The following is a 23,125-nucleotide window of genomic DNA, read 5'->3' on the forward strand; positions in this document are numbered from 1 at the left end:
TTTCCACACGCGGCTATGCTGCTAAATCCCCGTTGGACTTTGGGTGGAGTCTTACATATACTTCACTACGACCACACAATTAAAGCACGGAATTGTCACTTCTCAGAAAAATTTGACATTACTCTCACTTACAGGTGAAGGGGATCTGAGAAGCACCCCCTCCACCTGTTCGGTAATCTGGATTCCCCACTGTTCTCTCCCCTTCCTCCCCTCCCCCACCCCCCAACTCTCACCCCCCTTCTGGGCCTACTTGGCCCAGAAGCCCTCCACATGGTAGTGGACCCGAAGTCCACGGCGCAGCATCTCTGAGTACAGAGCCCGAAGCTCTGCAGGGTCGAACCCCGAAGGGTTGACCTCCCCCTGCTGGTTGAGGCGGCAAGGGGGCAGGCGGTTGGTCAAGTCCGCCCGCAAGTGCTCGAAGGCGAGCAGGTACAGCTCCTTCGACCAGGGGCAGGAGCGCAGGGCCCGGAAGTAGATCTCGCGGGCGCGGCCGACGTTGTACTCCGCGTACAGTTCGTAGAGGATGTACAACCTCCAGATAGTGAGGTTGCTCTGCGCGGAGGTCGAGCTTGCCAGCTCGAAGGGACTCTTCCGTGTTGGGGTTCGCCCGATTGGGACGGCCCCGGCATCACCGATCGCCCGCTCGAAAGCCGCCCGAATTGAGTGGGAGGTCGAGCCGAGCATGAGAGGGCGGCCCATTTCAGCGTAGATGCTGAAAAGGTGAGTTGTGACGGGCACACGGTAGATTGGGGCAGGTCCTCGTAGATCCAGGGCGGCCCTGGCTTTCGCCCCGATGGTAACGTCGAAGATATCGCGGGTTCGGTCGCTCATATGAAGCCGAGCCTCATTCCATTTGAAAAGCGACAAGAACATGGTGTTGTGAGGCCACCATTCTAGGCTATCCAGTAGGAACGTGCGAACGTTGGCAGGTCTAAATTGGCCACTCTGCGTCTCCACATAGTGGTACAGGATTCGGGCTCGAGATTGGTGCAGCAATTCTCCGCCGAACACCGTGAAATCATCATAGGTCCTGGGCAGGACTCTAAGGGAAGTGATGGCGTTATTGTAGACCTCGAGGACGTCTTCAAGTTGCTCGCCCATGAGATAGAGGACGATGGCATAGCAGTCGACGTAAGCGGCGTAGGCTTGCATGTTCCTGAAGTCCAACGCATTTTTCTGAGCGGCAAACAAGCACTGTGAATGGTTAGCATGGCGCTCAGTGAGATTAACGGATGGACACTTGCCTTCTTGACCCTGAGAAAATTGGTTTGATTAATTTCGATTTCATCGCTTGTGTCGTATGATAGCAAGTGGACTCGATTATACGGCATAGCTTGCAACAGGTATGATGCTCGATTCTTTTGCCCAGCGTGGAGCAGTTCCCAAATCCACGAGTTCCACAGAAGTGCAGAGTCGGTGAGCTCGAGAGCGTCAAAGTTCTGGCTCATAGACAAAGCGCCGGACCACACATTGCGAGCAATGTCAAGTTCACCGGTCCGCCAATACATGAGCGCAGCGGCATTGTAAAGTCTGAGGTTTGATGATCGCTCCTTCAAGAGTCGCTTTCCATATTTCTTGCCAAGAGCGTTGTCACACGCAAAAGTTACTGCAACAGCGTATTCAGCAAAGTGACTGTCTCTGAACACATCGGCAAGGGCATGGAGAGTCAAGAGTACAAAGTCGCGATCGATGACACAGGAAGAATGGGAGGTGGTTTTAGCCCATTTCGTCAGAGCCGAGAACCACATATTTGGGTCGGCGAAAAGGGTATCGGTGGTGTGTATGAAGGTATGGTGAGGGAATGCGAAAGGTTCCAGGGTTGTGGTTGCGGCATATTTCTGAAAGGTGATCCAGTCCGCGATTGTGTTTCGAGGATCATCCATGTATTCGTTTCGCAGGAAATTATCACCAGTCCACAGTCGGCTGGTGTGCATGTTCCCAGGTGATGTCGAGTGGGGCAAATGGCAGAAATACAAGAAGCCATCAACTAGGGGACCCAGGCTTTGCTCCAAGTCACAGAAGTATAGCAGTATCTGCGTGCAATCTTCAAGAAGGACCACTCGGAAAGAGTCATTCTCTGTGGATTCATCAAAGGTGTGTGACGGCATGCGATTTTTCAACATCCTTGCTCTTTCTGCAAATGCCCAGGTTGGGAACAAGTCTCGGATATCCGCCTCAGAAGTGTAAACACGCTCGTTGACAGGAGCACGGTGGGTTTGTGCACTGTTCCAGGGTTGCCAACGGGGCTCTCCAATTCGAATATGCCCAGTTGCCCAGAACTTCTTAAATTCCACCAGGGCCTCTTCTTTCTTCCCCATTAGATGGGCTGGGCGGAAGCAGGTAAATTCGAGCACTGCTTGCCATAGACCGACAGCTAGTTCTACATGCCCGGATTCTCGAAGAAATAGGGTCAAACGGAGCAGCAAGTATGATCTGATAAAGGTTTTCTGTGGTCCGAAGCCAACACGTGAATGGATCTTCAAGCAGTAGGCGTAAGTCTTAAAGCAACCGTCAAAGTTGAAATCCCGGCTGTCAGTCTGACAGTAGTCGAGATACTGAATCCATAAACTGATGAACTCAGAGTGGCGCCGGAGGACTGCGTCCCATTCTAATGCGAGTTTTGTTGCATCCCAGACTTTCGCACCCTCTTCCATACGGCCCAGCAAGAGGTGGTCGCGTTCGGGATTCTGTGTGTTGGCGTTGATCGCTCTTTCATACACATACAGCTTGGCTCTTGCCACAACTTGGATATCATCGTGGTAGGACGTCCGGTCACCAGATCTAGCGCCAGTTATAGCGATTTCCTGATGCTCGGCAAGACGGATCCATGCTTGGATGTCATTAGGCTGTTGTGCCACTGCGCTGTTCAACCTGGCATTGCGATTCAGGATTTCAGCTTCGAGAGCAAGTCTAGTGAAGGCGTTTGCATCAAACTCCTCAGTGACTTCTTCGGACTTGGCCGGATCGTCGATGGAGCGATAAGACGGTGGTTCATTGTCCAAGTTGGCGGTTTCCGCAGCACTGGGTTGAGATGAGACCGTTGCTGAGATGAAATTTTGTGAATGTTGGGTCTGAGCAGCAAGCTTGGCATTAAGATCAGACTTGAGGCGAGTGGGAAGATTGATGGACAAAGCAGAGAGGGTTTCGGCGGAGAGAGGCTTGGCTGCAGAGGTTGCAGAGAAGCCCGAGTCGGGGCGAAGAAGGAGAAGAGGACCTTGGTCATATCGCGTTTTGTAATCAATGCGCTGGTTAGGCAGCCCAAGTACAAAACCATTGCCATTGCGATGGTATGCAGGGACCTCGTAACGATCCACGCCGTAACGTGTATTGTCGCGGTCGCCGCGGCTGTCGACGACAAATCTTTTGTCTGCCTCATCGTTTGCAGCGTTTACATCGTCAATTCTTTCCCCACTCACACGCTCCTTAATTTCTCCACCTGTCGCCTCTCGACGACCACCATCCGAGCGCCTTTCATGGCGACGGGATCGCGGAGACTCTTTCCGGTCTGCGCGCTGACGATGGTCTGGGCGACGCCGGCGATGTTCATGTTCTGAGCCGGTAGCGGTGGCCGGAGGTCGGAAGCTGGAGAATTGTGGGACACCCTTTATTTTGGTCAGTTGAATATCTACCAAGCTGTAAGTGAGGGCTAACTTACCTCAGACCCAGATGAGTCCATCGTGGTGGCTCGATCTTCCTTATCGAGTCGAGCAGCGGGCTGATAACACGGAAGAATGATTCTCCGATGGGCGGTCGAGCTGGCCGGCAAAAAAAAAAGTCAACCGTTTGCTCTCGGTCAAACAGAAGCTTAAGACTTACCTCAAATTATTTGAACCCGCCTGCCCTTCGGTTCGAAAAGGAAAGAAAGACTACTGTCAAGAGTCTTAGGGATATGGGTCACTGCGCAATTGTGTGAGAATCAATACAAAACAACGAAGAAAAGTCTGCGGAACAGCCCGCCAAAAGAGACTTCACCATGGCTTCGTCTCTCGCCGCGCAGCTGTCGCAAATTGCGGCCAAGTCGACACACGAGCTTGACCTTAAGGCGCAACGGATTTCACACTCACAGTCACTTATTTTCGACCCAAAGGTCGCCGGCACTCAAGACTTTGATGCGGTCTATGATATTTGTTATGACGGGTTCCGGGAGTTGTGCTCATTGGACCCCCGGTTTGCAGAGTTTGATCGCACGATCTTCAGCGAGCAGAGCAAAGCGGAGGACCGCAGTCAGATGAACGTACCTCAGAATAAAGAATTGGATACTGTGGTTGAAGCTTTCCTGGCTCTGGTTGGCGGCAGGCTACAGTTGAGTCCTGCGGTTAAAGCTGTGGATTGGCTTGTGAGAAGGTTCAGGTGAGAAAAACTCGCGAGGGGTGGTACGGATCGTGAAATGTGAGATATGGTGGCTAACTTATATGGCAGGATCCACGAGTTCAATACAACAGCCGTACTATTGACGTTCTTGCCGTATCACACGACGCCTCTCTTTTTGAACCTTCTATCTATCCTTCCGGAAACCCTTACGCCAACATTCAAAGTCCTCACCCCATACAAGAATGGTCTCATTAATCCGCCAAGGCACCCGCTTGTTCACAGCGCAGCGACGAATAAGGCTTTCTTCTCCGAATTAAATGAATACGTCCTGAAAGTGTGCAGGCAGCAGGCCCAAAGCCATGCACTACTCGCATTTTGGGCTGGAATTGTTACTGAGGCTGTCGCGAAAATGTTGGATGGCGCTCGCTCAGGGAGAAGAGAGGCCGAGAAGCAAAAACATGAAGATATCCTTCTGCGGATTTTGCCGGTACTGAGCAACGCTTTTACAATGAAAAAGGTCTCGGAATTGATCGTCGGCTGCTATATGATTTGTGTCGTGCTGGCACAGAAGGCGTTCCTCTCAAACGAAGTTATCGAGGGTCTAATGGAGAGTGTTGTGGGTTCATGGACAGAAGATACGAAGATATCTGGTCTGATTTGCCTTTCAGTCCTTGCACAGCAGAAGCCCTCTGTTACAATCCCGAAAAAGGTCTTGAAGGGCATTTTGCGCCTCGAGAACCCTATCGGCCAACTTTCTGAAATCGCGCCGCAATATCAGACATCTAACTTGTTACTTGGTATCATTGCCGGCTGCTTGACTGATCTTGACAAGCAGGACAATACTCGTCTTGCAATTCTGGCCTCCGTCTTTGAACGCAAGATGCTTGGCGAGAACGAGATTGCCAAGGCTATGAGCCTGGTTCTCGAGGCAGCTTCCAATGCAGATGAGACCCGCCGAATGTCTTTGGATGCCCAGACCCAGCTTGCTGAGCTGGTTCAAGGATTCAACCGGTCGGAAACCCTGCAACCCATTTTCCAGAAGACTTTGACTGCATCTTCGTTCAACATCTCGGCGCTGGAACACAACCTTCAGACCGTTGTTGAGGCCCCCGTTGTAGCACAGGCCATCGAAGATGTGGATATGATCGATGCGGACGATCAGCCCCAGGTGGACGCCTTTACTCCAGCCCTGGAGTCTTTGACGAAAGAGCCCTTGTTCCCATCCTCGTTCCTCTCCAAACAGTCCATCATCGAATTCGATAACCTGGTACGCGTTTTCGCCTTGGCGGTGGACTCTGAGGAGAACATCGAGCTTTTCACCAACTTGCCAATCTTGGGCAAGTCTCAGGCGACCAAGACCCCTCAATATTTGTCCTTCTTTATCAGAGTTGTTGCTGGCCACTACCCCATTGGAACAAAGATTGCTGCTTTGAACATCATATCATCTGTTCTTTCATCGGCACCCGCAGGCTTTGATCCTCAGGCACTGCTTCCATTCTTGTTCGTGGCACTCTCTGATCCTTCCGAACGGATTCGCCGTGAGACTGCTGGCGTTTTGGCTGTTATCGGTTCTCTGTACAAAAAGAACACCAATGCCGGTGACAGCTCGAAGCCATGGGCCCACGACGCGATCTACGGCAAGGGCAAGCAATCTACTAGTGTTGCATGGCTCACCACCAAGGATTCCCAAAAGGTGTTGGAGCGCGCATTGCTTCCAGGATTGGAGGAGTCTATCCTTGACTCTAACCATGTTGGTAGAACTGTCGAAGCTACTCTACGGGGCAACGTGCTGTCTGAAGCTTCAGGCGCAACCGAACTTAAGAAGTCTCTCCGTCTTAGCCTCTTTACTTTCATCTGCTCTCACGTTGTCAAGATGCCAGTTTTCGCACCCAAGATTAGCCTGCTTAAGTTGGTCAATTGCGTGGAGAAGGTCTCTACTGCAACCCTGACCAGTGAGCTTCTCCCGGTCCTCGAGGATTGGCGTCGCTTGAACGAGAAGCAAGTCGAGGAAATTTGCAGCAAGGAGCGCATTGTGGCATCTGAGACAGAGCATTTGATTGCTGCTATTGTCACATCCAAAGACAAGGACGCCGTCGATGTCCTTCTCTCCAATGTCAGCTCCGGCGATAACTTGCGCCCGTCCTTTGTTGCGGCTTGCTTTGGCCAGATCAAACATATCTGGGCTAAGATCCCTGAAGACCGTCAGTTGGCTGCATCCGAGAAGTTGCTCGATATCTCCCTTGGTGGTCCGGCCAATGCCGCTTCTCTGGCAAACAACTGCCGAGATGTTCTTCGCAGTATCGAACTTTCCGGTGCTGTGCTGCAGCAATTCGTGCAAAAGATTCCTGTCTCTATTACTGACGTTGAGTCTGTTGGTCCTGCACCGAAGCGGAGACGTACTAGCCAGAGCAACATGATTGCCATGACTGTCAAGGACGAGGCAGAGCTTAGCAAGTTGATGGACAAGATGACTTTCATCTTGGAGATCGTCGACAGCTCCTCCCCTGAAACCCACCCCGAGCTTGTCGATGGATTGTTCCAGACTCTCGCTGCTCTTCACCACTTCAAGTCGCAGATCCAGTCTGGCATGAGCTATCTCCTCAGCCTGACTCTGGGAAGTCTCTTGGCTATTGTCAACACATCCAAAGGATCTGCTAAGCCGCAGTTCGATACATCTGCCATCAGGGCCGATCTGGTGGTGGACTGTGTGCGAACAACTGATAGCCCGCAGGTTCAGAACGGGGCTCTTCTTCTCGTAGGAAGTCTGTCTGTCATTGCGCCTGAATTGGTTCTCCACAGCGTCATGCCGATCTTCACCTTCATGGGCACTACTGTTCTGCGCAAGGATGACGACTACTCTGTTTCGGTCATTGACCAGACCATCGACCAAGTTGTCCCTGCCCTCATCCAATCGCTGCGTAACCAGAAGAGGGATGTTGTCTCCGGAACTTCCGAGTTGCTACTCAGTTTCACTGCCGCCTTCGAGCACATCCCCTCGCATCGCCGTTTGAGACTCTTCCACGCCTTGATCAGCAAGCTTGGAACACAAGACTTCTTGTTCGCTGTCCTGGCAATGCTCGCTAACCGATACTCCACGGACAAGGATGTCCTCACTCTGATGACTGGTCTGGTCTCGGACACCACACCTGTCGTGGAGCTTACCACCTACAGCAAGTACTTGAACTTGGTCAGCGATTCTCTTAAGCCCAAGCCAGGTATCTCCCAGGTCCTTCTTGGAATTGGCAGTGACGATGGACGCGACGCCCAGAGCATCTGCGTTGATCTCCTGCGTGATCTTGCTCACTTGTTCAAGCACTCTTCTCTCAAGTCTAAGCTTGAGACAGCCTTCGAGGCGGACGACGAAGTTGCTGACCAGTCCCGTGCTTGCTTCTCCCGGGTCCTGACCCAGGTACTGAGCATCGGCGAGGCTGTGCAGAGCATGAAGCCCGTCAGCCAGGCTTGTGGTGAGGTCCTCGGTGCTCTGTTCAGCACTCTGTCTCTTGTCGACTTCTTGGATACCATTGAGGTTCTCCTCCAGGGTCCCAATGACGAGCTTCGACGCAAGGTCCTCCGTTTGCTCGAAACCCGCCTCCGCCAGAACCCCGAGCGTGACAACCTGTCGCAGATCCGTGTTCTCGACTTCCTGCCCACCCTGGTTGGCATTGTCGAGTCGTCTCCGGATATCCTGCTCAAGCATGCTGCTGTTTCGTGCATTGACCGCATCACCGACAAGTACGGTCGTAAGGACCCGTCCAAAGTCATTGCTGCCGCTAGAGTCGTTGCCAGTGAATCTTGCCTCGGCCAATCTGATGACCGCATTCGCTACATGGGTATCCTGTGCCTGGCTTCTATGGCCGAGGTGCTGGGTCAAGCTATGATTCCCGCCCTTCCGGATACCCTCAAGCGTTCATTGGAATTGCTCGAGTTGAGTCTGGTTTCTGGCAAGGAGAACTCGCGACTCCACGACGCCATCTTTACCCTCTTCTCTGCCCTCTTTGTTCACCTGCCATTCATGATCTCAGCTGGTCATTTGGACAAGATGCTCCTCCTTTCCTTTAAGTCTGCTAATGCGGACATCGAGGAGAGCAGTGATGAAAGCCGCCAGGAGTCCCTGCGGTTGATGGCCCGCAAGGTGGATGTTGGTGCCACTCTCGGCGCCGTCGATCGCAATTGGCAGAACGCCGTCCAGGCTGGCCCCATTGCTGTGAACGAACTCTTGGAAGTTGTCACAATTGCTGTTGACAAGCACCCCAAGTCGACCATTGCTAAGAACATCAGCGTCCTTACGAAGATTCTCTTCAAGGCCTTTGATCTGCGCCGTGAGCAAATTGCCCTTGGCGACAAGGCTATCTTCGAATCGACTGCTATTGATGAGGCCGAAACGGCGCTCAACGATGTTACTATCAAGATGATCTACAAGCTGAACGACAGCACGTTCCGCCCCATCTTCCTCAAGTTCGTTGAGTGGGCCACTACCGGCGCCCCCAAGGAGGAACAGGCTCAAACTTCGCGCCTCACGACTTTCTACAAGTTCCTCGAGGTCTTCTTCGGTACCCTCCAGTCAATTGTCACCGGGTACTCCAGCTATGTGTTGGAGAACGTTGTCAGTGTCCTGAACACGACTGGTCCCTCCAAGGCCCAGAAGTCCCTCTGGTTGGCCGCCCTTCGTATGCTCCGCAAGTCCTTCGAGCATGACCAGGATGGTATGTTTTCTCTCTCCCCCCAATCTAGCTTATTGCAACCCCTAACCTCTACTATAGAATTCTGGCAAAGCCCCTCCCACCTCGCCAGCATCTCCGGTCCCCTCATCGCCCAACTCGGCCACGCAACCACCACGACCACCTCGAACATGGTCATTGCCGACGTCGTGCCCACAATCACCGAATTGGCTATCGCCGCCGACTCGACTGATAACCACAAGGAGCTGAACTCCGCCCTGATGAAATACCTCCGCCCCTCGTCTGCGCCTAACGCCCGCTCCGCGGGTGGCGACAGCCCCCACACCCGTCTCGCAGCCCTCAAGACCGAACAGGCTCTTACGGAGCAGCTTGGTGAGGAGTGGTTGGCACTTCTGCCAGAGATGCTGCCTTACATCAGCGAGCTCATGGAAGATGAGGATGAGAGCGTTGAGAGAGAAGTCCGCAAATGGGTTAAGCAGATTGAGAAGGTGCTTGGTGAACGTCTCGATGATATGTTGACTTAGAGCTTGTGTTTATGATTGTGTACAAAATTTGCATTTTCTTGGCGTCCATAGAACAGGTCCTCTGCGGGCCTTGCAGGTAGTCTACGGATAGTCTGTCCTAAAAATTGATTGTTCTAATTATTTGTTGAACGTCATTTCATTTCAAATACTGTAAATGATATCGAGTATATATAACATTTAGTTATCTGGAATGACAGCCTCCGAAGCATCCACACCAGCATTCCACCTGTACTTGGAAGCTGGGTGGTCTGCGTGTGGTCCGGACTGGCCGGGTTGCCCGTATAGGTTCTCACGGTAAGTTCCCTTGGGCACGGCATAGTCATCCCAGAATAGGCCTCGCTTGCGAAGCTCGGGAATAAGGAGATCAATGATATCCTTAAAGGAGCCGGGTTTGATGGCGTATGCCTGTGAATACTGTTAATAACTGACTCGAGGTACAACGGACTGTTTCAAGAAATATAACTTACCAGGTTAAATCCATCGACATCGGCTTCTGCCACCCATCGCTCCATGTTATCCGCAACTTGAGCAGCTGTACCGACAGGAGTGGCACCCAGCCCTCCAACAGTGATGTGTCGACCGACAGTGGCCTTTGTCCATTTAGCCACTTCGGGAGTGGCTTTAGACCAGCCCTCAACAGCAGATCTATACACAAATCCAAGTCAGTCTTTGCTAATCTGAAAAAAAAAAAAAAAAAAAAAAAAAAAAAGCGAAGTGTTATCACATACCGGATAGCATTACTCTCAACATGTCTCAACTCCTCATCATCTCCATACTTATCCAAATCAATCCCCGTCCATCCACCAAACAGCGCAAGCGCACCATCAATGGATCCCAAACTGCGGAAATACTCAAACTTCTCCACAGCCTCCTCCTCCGTCTTACCGAGGATAGGGCACAGAAGCGCAAGGAACTTAATACTCTGCGGATCACGTCCGTACTCACTCTGTGCAAGTTCCCGAATCTCCTTAACGTTCTTCGCTACTACAGCGGGACTGTGGCCTGCCACGAAAATGGCTTCCGCATGTTGCGCGGCGAAGGTCTTGCCTGCTTTTGAGGTACCAGCTTGGAGGATGACTGGTGTGCGTTGTGGGCTGGGTTGGCAGAGGTGAGGTCCGGGGACGTTGAAGTATTTACCGGCGTGGTTGATTTGACGCACGCCTGCTGGGTCGGTGTAGATTCCGCGCTCGCGGTCGAGGGTTACGGCGTCTTGGCGCCAGGAGGATTCCCATAGTTTGTAGGTTACTTTGATGTATTCTTCGGCGAGGAGGTAGCGGTCGTCGTGCTGGGGTTTTTGTTAGTGGGTTATGGGTATGTGGGTGTGAGATAGGAGATCTTACGTGTAGCTGCTCGGCTTGGCCCATATTGCGGGCGGCGGAGTCGAGGTATCCTGTTACCACCTGAGGATATTGTTAGTATGTGTTTTTTTCGAGGTCCTGTTCTTCGAGTTGAGTGTGCTACTCACGTTCCATCCTAGACTATCAGACGAGTTTAATTAGCGACTTGTTTTTTCAACGGTTACTAGATGTACGTACCGTCCTTTGGTAAGATGATCGACCGTAGATAGTCGTCTCGCAAGGTGATATGGCTGCTCGTAGCTTGTTGTGACCGTCACTCCAAATCCAATGTTCTTTGTAGCTGCGGCCATCGCGGGGACAACAGCCAATGGCTCGTTCACTGGCCACTGAGCACCGGAGACGACTGCGGGATCGAGGTTTCTGGGTCCTTTATAGACATCGTATCCTCCTAGAGAGAGATTTCTAGTCAGACTTCTCCCTTGGAAGAAATTTCAACATTTCCCACTTACCAAGAACATCTGCGATGAAAATTCCATGAAACTTGGCCGACTCGAGTAATTGTGCCAGCTCGACCCAGTGGTCGACATCGTTGAAGCGATGGGACTCATCTTCGGGGTGGCGCCATAGTCCTGGCGATTGATGGCCGCTGCCTGTGGTAATTGTTAGAAACTGGCATTTTTACATGTGCGATGGGCTTCCACGTACACATTTCCACAAAGGCATTGAGGATGAGCGACTTGCGAGGCTTAGTCGCGTCTGATGGTGGAGTTGTAGACATGTTAGGATTGTAGTCTAGAAGCAATTAAAAGAAACAATAATATCCTTCTACTAGAAATGAGGGGTTCTATTTTCTTTATATTTCCTTCTATTTAATTCTCGAAATTATCGCCAACCAAAAAAAAAAGAAAAAGAACCCCGCGTGCGTCACTCTGGAGTTGGATGTTATAGCATCACAGTGGGCCGTGATGGCGTGCCGAATATACTCGCCAATGGCCATTTTCATTGGCTCAAAAGCAATTATACTCACGGAGCCAGTGCAGATTAATTCCTAGTATATTTCTCGGGCGAGAGAATATACTACTACAGAGTATCTTGGCTACGGCTACATCCAATATTGTATAATAATAAAGTGATGTGATCCCGCGGAATCGCCCCCGTTCCATGTTCTGACGAATTCCTGTCCTCGCTATTGGATATTCAAAGACGATCAGAGTTTTCCCAGGAGTCGAATTCGCTCAATTTTAGGGAATTAGATCACTTGGATTGTCAACAGTAGGCTTGGCTGTTGTGTTGGGGGGTGTTCAGCTACTGCGACGTTATACTTGAATATCTTCGTTTCCCCTTTTAACTATGAACCATACAAAGACAGACCATTCAAATCCATCCCCTTATTTAACTCATCTAGTTCATATAATCCACAAATAAATAAATTATATGCATAGGATATCTTATCCTGGCCAGAGCATCCCTACATAAACCTAAACCATTCTTCGGCTGCGCCAATCTCGTGAAAAAAGCACCTCATCGTGAGCACAAATCAAGCCATTGTGGACCCGATATCAAATTATTTCAACATGTGCCTTAGATCATATCCCTGTCCAGGGACTCGGTACACTGGACATCCAAATATCATTTAAGCATACATAGTCCCTGTTCCATGTCCTCGGTATCGTTGCTGGGGTTATTATTCTTTTCTTTTTGCCTATACAACCCTACTTCCTACTAATAGTCTGAAACGGCAAATATCTTCTTCATTACTCTTTTTGAGTAGGCTATTTGCCTTGCACAATGTCGAACTTGCATACCCGTGATGGCATTTCGACTGTCCAACCACCTTTATCACAGGCGGTTGGCTATGTCGTTGTTGTTGTTATCGGTGTGATTATTGCTCTGGGTGAGTACTTCAATATATTTCTCTTTATTTCTCGACTAACATCGACCAGTGATGATGCTCATCACAAAAGTCTTGAAGAAAACTACCGGAGAGGACAACGAAAAGACTGAAATGTATGCAAATTTCTTCACAAATCTTCCTTCAATACTAATCCTGAAAACAGGTTCATGACAGCAAACCGTACTATCCGCACAGGCCTAACCGCATCCGCCGTGATATCAGTCAGTTCTTCTCTTTTCCTCCCCCAGTCGCTTGAATTCCAACTGATAATTGATTCTCAGTCTTGGCTTTGGTCAACCGCTTTACTCGGCTCATCTTTTGTCGGCTATGACTACGGCGTAGCTGGTCCGTTCTGGTTTGCAGCTGGCTGCAGTCCGATGATTGTCTTCTTTGCGCTTTTGGGAATATCCTGCAAGAGAAAGATCCCAGAAGCGCATACTTCGCTGGAGGTTGTTCGAATCCGATACGGTAAGTTATCCTTGGTTTCTTGTTTGGGCATTTGCTGACTCTATTCCGATGATATAGGACATGTGGCACATGTTGTGTTCATGATTCTCTGTCTGGTGAACAACATCTTTGCGTGCGCCAATATGCTTCTCGGTGCCGCTGCAGTAATCACTGCTGTGTAAGTTTATTTCAGTCTATTGATATACTCTAGCTAATCAACTCAGGACTGGAATGCATGTTATTGCTGCAACATTCTTGCTGCCGGTCGGAGTCACCCTCTATACATTTGTTGGTGGTATCAAAGCAACGTAAGTACTCTTCCCTCAACTTTAAAGAAGTTCAAACCTCTAACTCTGTCATGCAGATTCCTCACCGATTATTTCCACACGGCTATAATTATGATTATTGCCTGCTATTTCACCGTCAAAGCCTTCTCAACTGACCAGATTGGCTCCGTGGGTGATCTTTTCGAGCTCCTCCAAGCAGCGGCGCAACGACACCCAGTCGCTGGCAACCAAGATGGAACATATCTGACCATGACATCGAAGAGTGTAAGACGAACCATAGCAACCGTACCAGTTAATTCACTGACAAGATTCTAGGCAATGCTTTTCGGAATCATCCACACCCTCGCAAACTTCGGTTTAGTTATTGTAAGCACAACACCATACACCCCATTACCATCCTTTCTAACCCCCTCCAGATGGACACAAGCTACTTCATCAAAGCTTTCTCCGCCACCCCAGCTGCAGTAGTACCTGGTTATACAATCGGAGGAATCGCCTACTTCGCCATCCCATGGGGTCTGGGAACAGTAATGAGCTCCGTTGCCCTTGGACTCGAGAACAGTCCAACCTTCCCTACATTCCCAAGAGTAAGCACTCTATCTACCTCACTAATATTATGAATGTCACTAACACCACAAATCAGAGAATGACAACGACAGAAGTCGGAAACGGCCTCGTCCTCCCATACGCGGCAATCACCATCGCCGGCAAAGGCGGCGCAGCAGCAGTCCTTCTGATAACCTTCATGGCATGCACATCAACCCTCTCCGCGCAGGTTATCGCCGTCAGCTCGATTCTCAGCTTCGATGTATACCGCGAGTACTTCAATAAGAAGGCTACAGATTACGATCTGATCCGCGCGAGTCACTTTGGTGTGATTTTCTTCGCTGTTTTCTCCGCTGCTTTCAGTACTATGCTTCACTACGTGGGTATTAATCTAGGTTGGACACTTTATATGCTTGGTATGTCATTCAAACATTTCACCTTCCATTGTCAGTTAACTCAAACTAATAATCCTCTTCTAATAGGCGTGGTCACATGTCCCGGAATCTTCCCAATGATCTTCACAATCCTCTGGCGTCGCCAAAGTAAAGCCGCCGCAATCCTCTCCCCCATCCTCGGTCTTGCAACAGGCATGGCCGTCTGGCTCGGAACGGCATCGCATTTCAGTGGTGAAGTTTCCGTCGCATCAACTGGAGAAGTCCTCCCCTGTCTCTATGGAACAGTGGCTTCTTGCATGTCGCCCATTGTATACTCGGTTCTCATTACGCTTGTGCGGCCGCAGAATTATGACTGGAATGATTTCAGGAAGGTTAAGCTGTCTCTTGAGAAATTGGATAGTGATTTTACCACTGCGCATCATGACACTCCTTCTTCTCATGGAGATGATGGTAGTGGTGAGGACGGAGGCAAGCGTGCCGAGGATCAGAAAGAGTTGAAGCGGTGGGGTCGTATTGCGGCGTTTTGGGCTGTGGCAACCTTTTTGGGTCATTGGGTTATTTGGCCGTTGCCTATGTATGGATCTGGTTATGTCTTTGGGAAGAAGGTATGTGGTACCATTTAGGTTTGAAACTCTTGCTGTTCTTGGCTAACTGGTTCGTTTAGTTCTATATTGCCTGGGTTGTCGTCGCTATCATCTGGCTTTGGATCAGTATGTTGGTTGCTATCTTCTACCCGATCTTTGATGGTGGTATCCAGCAGATTCGTGATGTTTATCGTGGGCTGAGAGGTCAAAATGTTGTCGAGGGTACTCGGAGTAAAGATGGCAAAGGAGAAAGTATCTCTCCGTCTGCTGGGTCTACCAGTGATGTTACTCAAACAGGAGATTCTCAGGAGAACAAGTCTTGAATCATTTTGCGTCAAATCAATACTGGGATGATTGGGGTTCTATACCACTGATATTTGGGAATTTTGGTCTTTTTGTATAAGCTATTCTACGTTACTCATTGCTAATTAATATTTACTACATCTGTTCACTACGTAAATTCCAATCAAAATTCGATCCCAGTCGTATTTTTTACTTTTCAAATTCATAAATCCTGTGCAAGATAGATGCAAAAGCAAGGGGTGCACATCCCATCCACCCATCAAGGCTGATCCGGATATGCCTACATCATGTAACAGTCATAAATGTCCGAATCCATATGTCAGCGAGATATTTTCAATCTTGCAATATTGACAGCCAGAAGAATAAAATATTCTAAGGGAAACCACTCTTCAAGTTGTCGTACTTGGAGGCAGGGTAGTGCAGCTGATTGCCGCTCTGCTCCAAAGCGCCAACACCTCCAAGCGTATCAACAACCTGTCTATGTCAGTAAAGTGTGAACCAGATATAAAAACAATAAGGTGACATACAGTGGTAATCAAACTTTCCCCACCAGTCTTGTCGGAGCTGCTCTCCCACCACATTCCACCGCCCAGTCCACGGGACTGGATGTACTGCGCTTTCTGACGCGCAATCTCGGGTGTGTCGTAGCTGACAAACAGTCGGCTGTCTCTGTTGTAGCAGTAGCTTGCACCCGCTTGATCCAAGACTGTCACGGCACAGCCGTTCAGTGGCAGGCCCTTGTAGTCCCACACGCCGGTCTCCCATGTGCCTGCTCCAACACCATTGTAGGGCTTTCCTGGGCCGTCGGTATTGGTAAACGCTCGGCCGTACAGTGGCATTCCCAGTACGATCTTGTTGGCAGCTACGCCCTGCGCGGTGTAGTAGTCGACTGCTTGGTCCGTGTTGAATGGGGTGCTGGTCGGGTTGTCGGTCGACGCGTGGAGGTTGGCATTGTGGCCGGCAACTGTGTCCCAGCTACCAGAGTAGTCGTAGGCCATGAGATTCCAGAAATCCAAGTACTGGTCCATCTCCTTCAGTCGTTCCTGGCGGTAGTGGATTGGGCCTGGGATTGTGTTAGCTGTTTTGGAATACTTCAACGATGTAGATAGAACTCACCAGCGGGAGATGCGGCAGTAAGCAGGAAGTGGTAGCCCTGGGTATTGGCCGAGCTGTAGGAATCCAAGGACTGGAATTGGTTAGCTAGAGCTCATAGATATTCATAAAAGAATCACATACCGCACGAAGTCGACGGAGTGCATCGACAAACTTGTTTGCCTGGTCGTCGGTAGCAGGGTACTATAGTATTTGTAAGCATCAACAACTCCACGATGGTAAGTATTGAACACTTGCCTCATAATCAACATCAATACCATCGAAGCCAAGGTTCTTCAGCAGCTCCGTGGCAGAATCAGCGAACTTCTGCCGTCCAGCCTCAGTGTCAAAGGCAAATGCAAAGCTGGGGGAGTAGGTCCAGCCTCCAATCGACAGAAGAACCTTGAGCTTGCTGTTGTTCTTCTTGAGTAGGAACAGCTGCTTGATACTGCCATAGACATTGTTTCCAGAATCATTCCAGGAATCAGTGGGATAGTGCTTGTCAGTGTCTGCCCAGGAGTCCGACAGGTAGACCTCGCCAGTTCCAGCGCGAATGTTGGCAAATGCATAAAGCACATGAGTCAGTCGCTCGGCGGGGAGATTCTGGGGTTGGAAGTTACGACCGTAGATGGCCTGAATAGTCTGATATTAGCGTGACTTCCTATTTTGTGTGTTTGAATGATGACGTTCTGTATATCACCGGTTTCATCCGCGATATAATACATATGTACATATGTAGATATATGTAGTTAAGGTCTGAACTTACCCAGTTCACATAGTATGCCACCGAGCGGTACCCGCCAATATCACGAGATACAATCTCAGTGCTGTTGGTGCTCAGGGCAGGGATGTAGGTAGCGTTGGCGAGCCAGCTCAGGCCTAAAAGGAAAGGAATGACAAATTGCATGATGAATGAGTGTGTCAAGATAATGTTCTAGATGTCTCGGGCCAGCGAGGTTGGATGGTGAAGGTTGTTGAGGTCGAGGATGAGGATAAGGGACATGACCTCACTATTTGTAGTAGAAGTCGACAAACAAATTATTTCCTCCGCGGAGTATTGAGATGGACAATAGTAATTGTCCAGTCCATTCAGTCCGTTTGTCTGCAACCCAAATGGGCAATTGGTACCTTGTTACCTAAACCGTGACTTGGCTGATACCAAGGGGTCTGCATTGTTTCAGCATTGATATCGGAGGAATAAATGGGATTCTACTAAGTTCTCACAATCAGGACGTTAGGCAACCGGTGATTTGACATGGTCAATGGGAAGATTGTATGTTTCCTATCGAGGTCCACGGCGAATTAAGCAGCGCCACAATGCATTCCCTCCACATTATCAAGACCCTACTATGCTATCTACTGTATACTAAGAGTGTCTTTGATAGTAAACGCCAACCCCATGGCACACCACACAAATGTGTAACATTTTGAAATTGCGGGTTAATCCCTTTGTGACAACTCGACTATCTGTCCTCGTGGGGGCTAAAGATTCCCCGGCCAATCAGTCATGGGAACTCCTGAGGATGGGTGACATTGTCATATGAAATCCACTTATCATGCACAGTCAGTATCGAGAAATATGACCCGGGTCATATCAAATTGTTCTGGCCTAGGAACCCATATCTTTAGACGTTGCAGCATCACCCCGCTCGTCCTATATTGGAGTCCTACAGTAGGACCCATACTAATGAACGTAACTAGGTGGTAGTATCAACACATAAACGGGTTTATACTGTTTAACTTTATTATTTAGGATCTATGGATATACACGCTGACACAGATTAATGTACCCGGTTCGCCCGGTCTGCAGGAATGGTCCCTGTGAGAAGGATAAATGCCAATGCCAATGTAACACTGAGACCATGCGACCGGGACATGTGCCATATCATGGCCATACCGAGGATAAGTTCAAGATTCAAGCCACTAAGAATATGATCTCATGACCTGAGGAAGGGAATAGTTCCTCACGTGGCTTAGCTTTTATACATCTAGTCCTTTTGCAATTTTGGGATTGATCAAATGTGACCGAGTAGAGATGGCTAATTACTGTTATGCACTGAATGCCAGAGTCTCAATGAGCATATACTAGATTCTAGAGAGAATCTCCCTCAATTTGAAAGATACTACATTCAAATGTGTACCTTAGAATCACACCAGACCTCCAACAAGCAACATCGCAAGTCGTCCGATACTCCAGAAGCACCAAAGAGCTCCAGTCAAAGTAGATCACTTCACAGTAATTCTGACTTCCCCAACCAAGGCAATGCCCATCTTCAACCGATCCAGAAATTTATCCTCGTCAGCAGTTATCTGGGCAGCGGCATCCGGGGCATAGATCTTGGCTGCAAAGGCCTGGTAGGCAACCTGATCCGAGAAAGTAAGTTCAGCGTAGGCGTCAAAATCGAAGTCTGGCTGTCGCCCGCGCAGTATAGTGGCCGGGGTGAAGGCATTGCGTGCGGTCGAGCCATCCGGGGGGATTTCGACTGTATTGCGGGAGATATAGTTTCGATGATGAGAAAGAGGGAAATCCCCGCCTGCAATCTTCTTGACAAGTTTGATGTGCGCTTCGTAGTATTTCTTGAATTCTTCCGGTGTCAGATGGGGGTTGCGGTAAAGATAGACTAGCATCTTGACAGGCATTTTGAAATCCCGAACTGTAGTAAATAAACTTAAAATTGAGAGAACGGCTTGGATATGCTGGATTAGTTCGAATGTTAGAGGATTGAAGATTCAAACATACTATAATAAACCGGTTATTTCTCGGGGGGTTTTACTCTCGGTCGTTACTTTGTACCTTGGAAGTAGTGCAACGCGAAATATGCGGGGGTATATGGCGTAGTATTTTCTAAAGTCCACAGATTGTTGTAGTACCAGATAACAGATCCTTCTTCGGTTTCATTTAATCCATTATCGATAATTGATCAAGTGTTTCGGGTCTTGTGATACTCAGGTAGAGCCCATTTCCCATCCATTCAAATCCAAGGATCTAGTTAACAGGAGGACGAGACTCGGACATAAATGAGAGCATCGAGCGGAGCATTGGGAACAAAGTATTGCGCCCTGCACGGTCAATAGGCGGCATCCCTTCTGCTTCTTGAGGCTGCTGAACGCTGTCCTCGAAATGGTCCTATCAAGACCGATATGGATTTCGATTTATCAGCTTCCCGTGAGAACCAATTGTGTCGTTCGTCCTGACAGTCCTGGCAGGCAAGAATCTGATCCACCCTGCTGGTGGCATCTTTCCTTCTCACTATGGACTAGGATGGATTCTATCCACGAGAACCGGGCGTTCACGACCATATAGGTAGAAATAGACGAGATCCGATGGGAAATATGGGTCAATGCCACTATTCGGAGAGCAAAATGCCAAATGCATCAGCTCACTTGCCCTCGAGTCACATCATCATCCGTTTTAGGGAGGCAGGAGAGAAAAACTTTCCAAAATCAATGAGCAAGGTTTTGGCTTCTGAAATCGGGAGGGTAACGAGGGCGGTAAGGGTGAACTTGGTTCAAGAAGCAATCGGATTGGGCATGCTGAAATCCCATGTTGGGCGGTCGGTGATGTTATTTCTGCGTTCCATTTGTTCATTATCGAGCTGCTTGTTCGCCTTAGCAATCTACTTTTGCATGGTTTGACCATAGGTTTCGTAGTCGTCAGGGGCGCAGGCTAGATCAGATGCCGAGAGCTTTCTGATAGCGTCCTTGAACCGGGCTTAGATATTGGGCTATGGTTTGGGCCTCGGTTGGCCATCGCTGGTCTTTTTCGTTTTAGTTGTTTGGTGTGGTATGGTAATGGGAGTGAAAGTAATGTGGTAATTGCTAGGGACTTGGGATGAGTGAGGATTTGTAGAAGGGAAGATACCCACCTGTCATGGCTACATAGAGGACGGATCCAGCGTGGAGTTTTCTGAAGCAATGGATCATCCAGAGAAATCCAATATCGCATAGACCAAAAAACGGGACAAGGGAGGATCAACTTTCCATCAGGCATGAAAGGGAAATCTGATCTCAGTTCTACCCGGGTCACTGGCCTATAACTATCAATATAACCACGGATGGGGATGGGGATGCCCATCAGTATCGAGAACCATTGCCACGAAAAATGATACTTACCACATCAGCAACAAGAAATTGAAATGAGAGAGGCAAATACATCTAAAAGACAAAGATCAAGACTGGGGTTATCGGCCGTGTATATATAAAATTAATGAATCAAAGCAAGAGTAAAGCAACAAGCTAACATACATAAACGACATAAGAAAAAGGATTTTATATGAACAATAGGGTATAATCGAAACAAAAAGCAAAACAAAACAAAAGCAGTCATAACCATATAAACGCTGTACAAAAAGAGGACTTTTTTTCATGTTCGCCAACAGAATTAGGGGTATTGGTTGACGATTAACAAACAAGGATGAACAAAACCATCCACATCTCGTATTATTTATCGACTGGCTCTCAGCGCGCTCAGTCGTTCCGTGTACTCCGGTGGGGCAAGACCCGCATCAACCACCACGTCACTGCCAGTATTGGAAAAGTCGGTGGGAGAAGTCACATTACGCGGGTGGAAGAACTCTTCTAGCTCTTGCTGTGTGACCGTGACACCAAGGTGAGTCTTGATAGATTCGGCGCGCTTTGCCTGACTTGTGAACTGGACCGGGAGACGGAGGGAGATTGTCGGTGTCATGAGGTTGGTTGCGGGGGTGTGGTATGTCAAAGAGAGATCGAGGGCATAGATGCGAGACATCAGACAGGCGTGGAAAGTCGGGATGAAGGCTTTGGACTTGGGTAGCGTGACGGGGACAACGACTGATGCGGTGTAGTAGGTGTCTCCGGTGAATGCGGATGACGGGCCGGTTGATGAATCAGATGAGGATGAGTCGGTGGAGTCGCGGCGCATGGTGTCGGCCGCTGTCGATTGCTTTGTCCACTGGGCCGATGCGACACACATGGTTAATAGAGGGACGCTTTCTGTGTACAGGCCGCATCCGATGTGGGCGAAGGGCATGCCGGTCGTGGATGGGAAGTCATCCCATGGGGCTGCGCTGAAGAATGTGTTGACGCGGAGTTTGCTGGTCATTGTCCCGAGTGGGGGAGGTTGCTCGTCGCCAACTGGGTCGAATCGCAGGTTCACAGTAGCCACAGTGCTCACAGTATCGGTTGCCTCGCCATCTGGAGGGAGCAATTGAATGGGCTTAGGTTGGGATGATGAAGCGACGATACGTCCCAATTTGCCTCGCAGGGTGCCACGCTTAACGCTCTTCTCTTTGCGTGTGCAGAGAGATGGACTGGCGGAAATTTCCACAGGAGGTTCTTCTTCGACGGTTGGGATGATACGGACTTTCTTGGCAATGCCAGCGATAGCTACGACCCCAGGGCCGACGAGTTGTTTCTGAAGAACAGACGCTCGAACCGTGTATGCAATCTGCGACATGCTGGGGGCCATGTCATCTAGTAGTGTCTTGCCATTACTGGAAAGGATGGGATCACCCAATGTTGGCGGAAGCATAGTGTGGGATCGTTGAATGTGAGCATTCTTCTTGGGGTGAGTGCAGACCTGGGGCAGCAGGCGGTCCGGGACGACGAATGTGAAGGGGTATTCATATGATCGGCCACCCTCTAGGATTCGAGGGGTCGGATATTCCATTTCGTCGATAGGCTGGCGCAATTTGAGAAACATTTGTTGTGATCCCGTGCGGCCGGGGCATGATGCCCGTTCTACCGTCGTTCGAGCTACACCTGTTCTTTGATTAGCATTGTTTATAGGCTAGAGGTTTGAATGCTAAGTACCTTCAAACACGATCTCAACCTCTTCAAATCGAGTCTCATGCTCAACGGTGACGGTTATGCTGCCATCAATACTCTCTCCGGTGGTATAAGAGTTAACATGTCCTGGCTTTTGTCCTGCAAGATGTATCTCGATTTTGGGCTGTGAGCGTCGGGTCCAAGCATCTAGCCTGTCCGACCCAGAGCTGATGATTGAAGTTGCGGTGGACATTGTTTCGCAGGGAAAGCAAAGCGAATCTGTATAAAGGCCTGTCCCACCGAGAAATGTAGGAACAATATGGCAGCCGACACGTCGAAATAAAGTGAAGTTGAAATATCAAAAAGAAATCAGGTCAAATAAGGACCAGATGCGTTTCTTCTTAAAGAAAAATAAAAGGTAAAAAAAAATATAAAAAAAAAATAGTTAACGGTGGAGCCGTTGACAACCGCAATGGAGTCAAGGAAAACAGGTGTGGAGGAGCCCCGACAATGTGAGCAAGGTTTCAGATGGCCTCATCGGACATCCCCCCAATGTATCTTATAAATCAACCTGGAGTGACTCACAAGTCATCCAGAAGGCGCATCTACCGTATACTTCGGCTCAGGATAACACGCTTGTAGCGCCTCCAAACTAAAAAAGCCGAGCGAATCGTATACACTTCAGTATAAGGAAAGGCTAACCAGAACACAATTCAGTATAAGGAAGGCAGAGCCAAGGAGTCATTGGGGTCGAGAGAGTGATTGGTCAGATGCGAGGATCCGTTCCCGCTGCACGCCCTTGGATTGACATTCCGCTTGGTCAAAGGACATACAACATAAGAGACTAGTTCAATTCAAGGTAGCACATGATATTGTATTCAAGGGCTCGGAAGGCCATCTGTCGAAGTGCTTAAGTGCTTTCCCTCCGTTTCAGATGTTTTGGCTCATACAGCTCATTCAGATCTTTCAAGACTATTCAGACTATTCAAATTATTCAGACCTTGGAGGTCAAAAGAGTCA

The 23,125-nt window shown here is 49.3% G+C and overlaps 7 protein-coding genes across 7 annotated transcripts; 2 read left to right on the forward strand and 5 right to left on the reverse strand.

Annotated features, from left to right (window-relative positions):
* Positions 1 to 246: 246 nt before the first annotated feature.
* Positions 247 to 3,676, reverse strand: N7455_012609 (uncharacterized protein; the record flags this gene model as incomplete). Its single annotated transcript, XM_065606934.1, has 3 exons — positions 247 to 1,194; positions 1,245 to 3,602; positions 3,656 to 3,676. 3 exons carry the CDS (start codon positions 3,674 to 3,676, stop codon positions 247 to 249), a joined length of 3,327 nt encoding a protein of 1,108 aa, XP_065460100.1.
* Positions 3,677 to 3,973: 297 nt separating this feature from the next.
* utp10 (snoRNA-binding rRNA-processing protein UTP10) lies at positions 3,974 to 9,514 on the forward strand (the record flags this gene model as incomplete). Its single annotated transcript, XM_040952601.2, has 3 exons — positions 3,974 to 4,350; positions 4,420 to 9,014; positions 9,072 to 9,514. The coding sequence occupies 3 exons, from the start codon at positions 3,974 to 3,976 to the stop codon at positions 9,512 to 9,514; spliced, it is 5,415 nt and encodes a 1,804-aa protein (XP_040816925.2).
* Positions 9,515 to 9,691: 177 nt separating this feature from the next.
* On the reverse strand, positions 9,692 to 11,590 carry N7455_012611 (LLM class flavin-dependent oxidoreductase; the record flags this gene model as incomplete). Its single annotated transcript, XM_040952573.2, has 8 exons — positions 9,692 to 9,919; positions 9,982 to 10,159; positions 10,243 to 10,799; positions 10,855 to 10,914; positions 10,980 to 10,992; positions 11,050 to 11,260; positions 11,322 to 11,462; positions 11,518 to 11,590. The coding sequence occupies 8 exons, from the start codon at positions 11,588 to 11,590 to the stop codon at positions 9,692 to 9,694; spliced, it is 1,461 nt and encodes a 486-aa protein (XP_040817020.2).
* Positions 11,591 to 12,600: 1,010 nt separating this feature from the next.
* Positions 12,601 to 15,288, forward strand: N7455_012612 (sodium:solute symporter family protein; the record flags this gene model as incomplete). Its single annotated transcript, XM_040952843.2, has 12 exons — positions 12,601 to 12,706; positions 12,756 to 12,819; positions 12,870 to 12,927; positions 12,988 to 13,174; positions 13,232 to 13,331; positions 13,378 to 13,461; positions 13,518 to 13,704; positions 13,756 to 13,806; positions 13,857 to 14,027; positions 14,084 to 14,402; positions 14,469 to 14,986; positions 15,046 to 15,288. The coding sequence occupies 12 exons, from the start codon at positions 12,601 to 12,603 to the stop codon at positions 15,286 to 15,288; spliced, it is 2,088 nt and encodes a 695-aa protein (XP_040816877.2).
* Positions 15,289 to 15,640: 352 nt separating this feature from the next.
* Positions 15,641 to 17,267, reverse strand: N7455_012613 (glycoside hydrolase family 18 protein; the record flags this gene model as incomplete). Its single annotated transcript, XM_065606935.1, has 6 exons — positions 15,641 to 15,742; positions 15,796 to 16,331; positions 16,385 to 16,454; positions 16,505 to 16,564; positions 16,613 to 16,993; positions 17,127 to 17,267. 6 exons carry the CDS (start codon positions 17,265 to 17,267, stop codon positions 15,641 to 15,643), a joined length of 1,290 nt encoding a protein of 429 aa, XP_065460101.1.
* A 1,319-nt stretch (positions 17,268 to 18,586) lies between these two features.
* On the reverse strand, positions 18,587 to 19,000 carry N7455_012614 (EthD domain-containing protein; the record flags this gene model as incomplete). Its single annotated transcript, XM_040952719.2, has 1 exon — positions 18,587 to 19,000. One exon carries the CDS (start codon positions 18,998 to 19,000, stop codon positions 18,587 to 18,589), a length of 414 nt encoding a protein of 137 aa, XP_040816931.2.
* A 1,804-nt stretch (positions 19,001 to 20,804) lies between these two features.
* On the reverse strand, positions 20,805 to 22,405 carry N7455_012615 (arrestin (or S-antigen), N-terminal domain protein; the record flags this gene model as incomplete). Its single annotated transcript, XM_040952494.2, has 2 exons — positions 22,151 to 22,405; positions 20,805 to 22,099 (listed from the first exon to the last, which is right to left on the reverse strand). The coding sequence occupies exons 1-2, from the start codon at positions 22,356 to 22,358 to the stop codon at positions 20,805 to 20,807; spliced, it is 1,503 nt and encodes a 500-aa protein (XP_040816953.2). The 5' UTR covers positions 22,359 to 22,405.
* Between the last annotated feature and the right edge of the window lie 720 nt (positions 22,406 to 23,125).

The sequence above is a fragment of the Penicillium solitum genome (assembly GCF_028829755.1).
Source record: "Penicillium solitum strain IBT 25940 chromosome Unknown utg000009l_segment0_segment0, whole genome shotgun sequence".
NCBI lineage: Eukaryota > Fungi > Ascomycota > Eurotiomycetes > Eurotiales > Aspergillaceae > Penicillium > Penicillium solitum.